The 6841-nt window shown below is 39.8% G+C and overlaps 1 protein-coding gene across 3 annotated transcripts in view; it reads right to left on the reverse strand.

The window, feature by feature from the left end:
- Positions 1–6832, reverse strand: part of ORC1 (origin recognition complex subunit 1) — a 29050-nt gene extending 22218 nt beyond the window's left edge. Inside the window, exons 1-4 of one of the 3 annotated variants that reach the window (XM_059136642.1) lie at positions 6553–6832; positions 3054–3169; positions 1610–1709; positions 857–984 (exon numbers count right to left, since the gene is read on the reverse strand). In XM_059136642.1, coding sequence (XP_058992625.1) covers positions 857–984; positions 1610–1704 — 223 coding nt within the window. In that variant the 5' untranslated portion in view covers positions 1705–1709; positions 3054–3169; positions 6553–6832. Of the gene's footprint in view, positions 1–856; positions 985–1609; positions 1710–3053; positions 3173–6049; positions 6200–6552 lie in introns of those variants that run through there. The other 2 variants (XM_059136641.1, XM_059136643.1) reach the window with 2 other exon arrangements.
- Between the last annotated feature and the right edge of the window lie 9 nt (positions 6833–6841).

The following is a 6841-nucleotide window of genomic DNA, read 5'->3' on the forward strand; positions in this document are numbered from 1 at the left end:
TACTCTCTCTCAAATAAATAAGTAAAATATTTTTTAAAGAAAATCTGTATTATAGGGCACCTGGGTGGCTCAGTGGGTTAAGCCACTGCCTTCGGCTCAGGTCATGATCTCAGGGTCCTGGGATCGAGTCCCGCATCGGGCTCTCTGCCCAGCAGGGAGCCTGCTTCCCTCTCTCTCTCTCTCTCTCTACCTGCCTCTCCATCTGCTTGTGATATCTCTCTGTCAAATAAATAAATAAAATCTTTAAAAAAAAAATCTATATTATAGTGCAAATCACCTATTTCCCCCCTAACTTCCTTATGCTAAAATTAAAAGATAAGTCTGTATGATAGTGTAAATCACCTATTTTTCTTCCCCCTTCCTTGTGAACTCATCCTTTGTCCATTCCAAAAATCCTGCCTTAATGACCATTTTTTAAAAATTTTTATTTATTTATTTGAGAGAGGAAGAGAGAGTGAGAGAGAGCATGAGAGGCGAGAAGGTCAGAGGGAGAAAAAGATTCCCCGTGGAGCTGGGAGCCTGATTCGGGACTCAATCCTGGGACTCTGGGATCATGACCTAAGCTGAAGGCAGTTGTTTAACCAACTGAGCCACTATTTTAGCCCATTCCTAAAAATAATAAGAAAGTTAAATTCTTGAACTACTCCCCCAATCCCACTTTTACCCAATATTGCTCTAATGAGTAGAGAAGTTTATGAGGTATAAAATGGGATAGCCAGGGCTTAAATGACCCCACCTCAGAATCTAGGGCTCACACCCTATATGGAGCTATAAACAGAGAAGTCAGCAATCAAAAATCTTGCAGCTCCCAATCGTTCATGATAAGGAATGGTTTTCATTCTAGCCCCAAACTTACCATCTTCAAACAACTCAACCAATTTAGCAACATATGGATTTTCATCATCATCCCCTTCTATCAACACGAACTGTCCAACTTGGATATGAATCTCACTCAGACCACCTTCCATTTTGACACTCATTTCTCTACAAAGGAGAGAAACATGTTAGGATATCACTTAGGGTAGACTACCTCGTTCAGTACCCTCTGGGCAGATGAAAGTGCTTTCCAACTGGAAAATCTCCTAGTTTCTCTCTGATGACCAAGTATCCTACTAGGAAACCAATTCGCCCATAAAGCCATACGCAAGAGGAAATTAAATGGGTTGAATGAATTGTTTTAATGTGGACGGTTAATCCAGAGGCCTTAATATGAATGTCAACCTCTCTTAGTTATTGACAAAGAATAAAGGCTTCCCGAAGTATGAAACCTGCCCAATAACAGTATCAAAATTTTCAGAGACCTCTAGGGCTGAGAGGACATAGTAACAACAGTGAATCCTACCGTTATCATGCAGACACAAAGAACCCACTTTAAATAAACACAACATCATCACACATACTAAATTTTATTAACTTGACGTGTCTTCCTCTATCACTGCTATATTTATGCTATCATCTTATACCAAATAAAACCCCTCCTTATAATCCTTTCATATTTACTGTCCCTCAGTTCTCAATCTAGAGTAACTGGAACAGGGTGGATATAAGTTAACAGTTTAGTGAGGAGAAGTTATTACTTCCAGGACAACCAACAGAGTCCAACACTCACTTGTAGGTGTAGTAGCGTAGTTTTTGGTCCAAAGACGGCTTGCCAACCCATGAATAAGTTTGTCTAGTCTTCAGCCTTGTAGGGTAGCACGCCATGGTTCCTGTGTAGAAGTCACTAACTCTGAGTTAACATGACAATGCTCTGATGGATTCTAGCACACAGTCTTGCCTTCAATGAGTTTAGCCTTCTCTTCTGCTCCCATTACATTCCCGCAGATTTTAGAAAACATTTTCTTTGAGAAAAGTCAAACTTCATTAAGATTGAACATAGACAATTTATCGTCTATGTTATCATCTGCATATATCTTGTACTACACCTTACCTCTTCCTAGGCAGGGTCAATATGTAGGAAAAGAAACTCTAAGTTTTTAGAAGTACCTACTAGCTACAAGGCACAATGATAGATATTAAACATCTAACAACTTGAAAATAAAAGACAGTGATAGACGGTTGTTCATATCTTCACAACACTTATAATCAAGATAGGGATAAAATATAAATGCACTAAAGGACAACTAGTAGTGTGAAAAGTCAAGAGATGGACCCAGAGAGACTATTGCAAGTTAGAGGACCAGGTCTTGTGGCTGTTCAGGTAGCAAATGCTTCCTATAGGGGTTTTCTAAGCTGAATATTGAATAGTAAGTAGCTATTGGTAACATTTATTTTTTTTTTTTAATTTTTTCTTTAAGACTTTATTTATTTGACAGAGAGAAAAAGAGAGAGCACAAGCAGTGGGAGCAGCAGACTCTCTACTGAGCAAGGAGCCTGACAGGGGGCTTGATCCCAGAGCTAAAGGCAGACGCTTAACTCACTGAGCCACCCAGGCGCCCACTAATCTATTATCTTAAGTTTAAGTAATTAAAATAATAAATCTTTCCTCTAAATTAACTGTTGTTTTTATGGGAGCTAATATTTGACAAAAGAATTTTTTCTTTAATCCGTCTGACAGAATTACTCTGAATTACTGATAGATGAACAAAAATTTCAGTCTGTGTTGAAAACAACAGAATTTTAATAGCATATTGATATCCTGATTAAACAACCTTGTTTCCTGAAGTTCGGTACAATTATGTCTTATTCTCTACTCAGGAACATTCTGACCTACAAGATTTTCTGCTTTTAAAAAAGGTATTTTTAAATCTACTTTGAGGAAACTAATTAGCAAAAAGAAGAAAAAATGCTAAGTCATTAGTAAATACACAGCTTACGAATGATGGGTGAATGATTGCTTTAAAGAGCATTAAGAGTACTATATAATTCACAACACGGTAGTATTAAAATCAATCTAATTTTAATTAAGTACACCACAGAAATGAACAAGAGCAATGACTCATGTCAAGTAAAAAATGAATTTGGATTCTTATATTCAATGAGCGTTTGGTAAAATTTAGGAGAAGTGTTTGAATTTCAATAAGCATTCGAGGAAATACATAACACTAACTTACCTTACAATAAATATTCCTTTTAATGGATGATCTGTCAGAAGTAAACTTGGTAACGGTATTATCAGAAGTAAACTTGGAATTTTTCACCTTTCCACAATGCAATCAGGCAAAATAGGCTACTGAGAGAACAAAAGATGCAAATCAATTACAATTTTCACTAAATTCTGCCATTAAAAAACAAAACAAAACTGGAAAATCACTGAGTGCTTTGTAGCAAAGGGGTTATCTCCCAGAATACTGTCTACAACTCCTGCATAATCTAATTATAGGATAAATACCTGATTTGTCACTTGGACTATGATACTTGACTACACCGAAACAATAATCTTATTTTTTCATACCCCAAATTGGCAAACAGAAGGACTAAGGCCATTCCTATAAGGTTCTCATGTATACCTAAGAAAATCATATCCATGCTCTCAACTCTTAAATCAAGATGATATTTAATCCTACTAAAGCAGGAATCCTCCTTCAAAAGCCACTCCAAGATAAAATTTAACATTCCCTTACTAGCCCATGCACTGTGTTCAATGAGACCAGTACATAAACATATATGTACAAGGGTGGGTGATTTACCCTAAGCTGAGCAAGTAGGGATATTGCAAGAAAGACTATCTGGGCTTGGATGTAAAACTTGCTTCACCCTGGTCTAGCACTCTGCTCCAGGCCTGCTTTTCCAAACCTCAAAAAGGCCAAAGTTGTTATGCCCTCAGACTTACTACACCATTGCTGTTCTCTCTTTTTGCATATCTTTTCAGGGATGGCTCAGGTCCTGGCCTCAACAAAACTTTCTCAGATAGGCCTTCACTGATACCCAATGGAAATTACCCTCACACCATCTTATGCTGTCCCTCGGGGTCATATTTCATTATACCACCCTATGATCAAAGCAGTAACATTACTTTCTTATTTATTGTACTTCCTACGCTAGAATGTTAACTTCCAAAAGCAGGGATCTTGGGACCCTGTCTATCTTGTTTGTAACTGAGATTAGGTTAGGTTAAGACTCAGAGATTAGGTTAAGACTTGGCAATAAAATAGGTGAATGAATGAATGAAAAACAAACTGGTTTTAAAAATCATTAGGGCAGTAGCAAGCGTGGTAAGGACACAGAACAGCCAGAACCCTTCCAGAACTGCTGGAAGTCATTTAAGCTGGTAAAACCACTTTGAAAAATGGGCAGTAGCAACCAAAGCTAAACAAATGCACATCCTATGACTCAGAAATTTCAACACAATATACCCAACAGAAAAACATCAAAAGACATGAACCAAAATGTATGTAGCCGCACTATACAGCAATGAAATAAACCAACTACAAATGCACAGGGCGGGGGTGGGGGGACCTCACAAAATAACAATGAGCTAAAGAAATCAGGCACCAGAAGAAATCATACTATATTGATTCCATTCACATAAAGCTTAAAAATAGGTTAAAAGTAACCCATGGTGTTAGAAGTCAGAACAGAAGGTAACCTAAGTGACTGAAAGAGAGCACAGTGGGGAAGGGACATGTTTCTGGAATGCTGGTCCTGTTTCTTTATCTGGAAGCTGGTTACACAAGTATGTTCTCTTCAAGAAAGTTCATTGACCGGTACCTTTATGATATCTGCACTTGTCAGTATTTAGTTATTTTTCAATGAAGAGTTCAAACAATTAATCAAGAATCCTTCTATAGAGGCAGCATAAAGATGTCAAGCCTCTTTGTACTGTTACCCTACTTTCAGGACCCAGTATTTCATCTCAAGCACCATTAGCAGAGAGATTACCCAAGAGGGATGTTGAATGGGGTGGAAAGGCAGGTTTGACTTGGTGGAGCAAAGGCTTTGCTTCTAGGAGATAACCACCCACAGGCTCTTAATTGTTGCAGATACCACAAATCTTGAACAGACACACCACCCAGTATAGGGTGCCACACCCAAGGAAAATATAAGGGAATTGCGGTAAAAATGATATCAGGTATGTACTGAGCCAATATGACAGAAAATGTAGCCAAAACTCTATTTATCTCATTTAATGCTCAAAATAACCTAAGTCCAATGCTAATACATAGTAAGTGCACAACAGACTCTCAATAATAAATATTTGCTGAATGAAAGTTAAGTGCTATGAGCACTTCAAAATGATTAACTTGTTCCAATGGTACACAGGATGGCAGTCTTTTTTTTTTTTTTTTTTTTTTTTTTCAGGATGGCAGTCTTAATTCAAACCCTGAGCAGCCAGATTTCAAGGACTCTAAACCACTTCACCTTACAACACCTGTGTAAAAGTGAATAATGTAACATATGCCTGAGACAACATGCTTCTGGTGACCTTACTACAATAAGTTAGGCTTCCCAGCCACTAAGTGGGAAGTCAAATGGACCTCAATTTCCTTACCCACAAAATGGGGATGATAATAATAGAACCTTTCTATAATTCAACCAACATATATTAACCACCCATTATGTGCCAGGCACTATTCTTGGATTAAGTGAGAAAATGCAAAATGGCAAATTCACTTCCTCACTCCCTTAATCCCTTGCATTTATTTGTAAGAGACCGTGGATCTTAAAAAAAAAAAAAAGAATTTGAGGAATGTTAGGAAACTCACAATTCACACAAAATTTTGCACTTAATTTCAGGGATTCATAAACCTTCTAACAACCACATATTACCCTCTGTTAAAAACCGTTGCAGAAAGACTTGGTAAATGGTGCTCTCACATCGGAAACCTCCGTTGGCATTCACAAGTACCCCATATCAGCACCGAAGAGGGTACCATTTTTACAGACAACTAAAATCGAAAACTCACATATCTAATCATTGCAGTTTCACAGACAGTAGACCACGATAAGAATCTCACATCTCATGCCTCTAAGTCCAGTGCTTTTTCCAATTATGAAAATTAGAAGGCGCTTCTACTCTAGGGTTAGACTGAAGGAAGTAGAAGACATGTCTTTAGACTTCTATCCTAGAAAGAAGGTGGATGAAAGTCCCGCAATTAAGGGAGCTCACCTGGGAGTAGGTTGGCGGGGAGGCTTGGGTGGGAGCCAGGCCCCTTACTCACAAAAAGCGACCTAGACAAGTCTCTCTGGGCTCAATTGCTACATCTGTAAGATGGGGTAATAACTTCTGTTCTGCCTTCCCTGTGGTGCTTGGTTCACGACGCCTCAAAGGAGAAAAAGACGGAAAAGCTTCACAAGGTCAAAGCAGATAGGAGGGATGGTTAAGATCATTAATGGGAATCTCAGGGCGCTGGCGGCAGGGATGCTCACGCTTCTCTGTTGGCTTCCGGTTTCCCTAACTGCAACCCCTCAGTCCCCGACAAAGCGGGAAGCCTTTTATAAATCAGGATGTGGAAAAGAAAAATGCTCCTAATGGGCTTAGAACAGTACCTGGCACGTAACAGGGGCTTAGTAAATATCTGCTGAATGAATCAATGAATGACTGAGTCCACAGAGAACTTCTCCAGTCTTGCTGGCTCAGATTCCCCTCCAGCCCCGTAATGCCACACTCACCGGGCGCCGAAGCCCTCTGCTCCCACCGTCTCAGCTCCAAGAGTTCGTGGAGCAGCTGCAACTCTAACCTGCCCCCGCTGGACTCCTCTTACATCCACTGGGCGCACGCCGGAGTCAAAGCCCGCGCCTAGTAGGAAAGAAGGTGGAGAAAAGAAAATTTCGCGCCAAACGCCGTGGCTCCGCCCCCAGGCTGTCCCAGCGTTCCGTCATCAGTCAGTCCTTCAGCCCCGCCCACACGGGAGGGAATGCACGTCGTACGTCCGGCAACGTGCAGCGGCCATCATTGATT

This window comes from Mustela lutreola, chromosome 10 (assembly GCF_030435805.1).
Source record: "Mustela lutreola isolate mMusLut2 chromosome 10, mMusLut2.pri, whole genome shotgun sequence".
Classification (NCBI taxonomy): Eukaryota; Metazoa; Chordata; class Mammalia; order Carnivora; family Mustelidae; genus Mustela; species Mustela lutreola.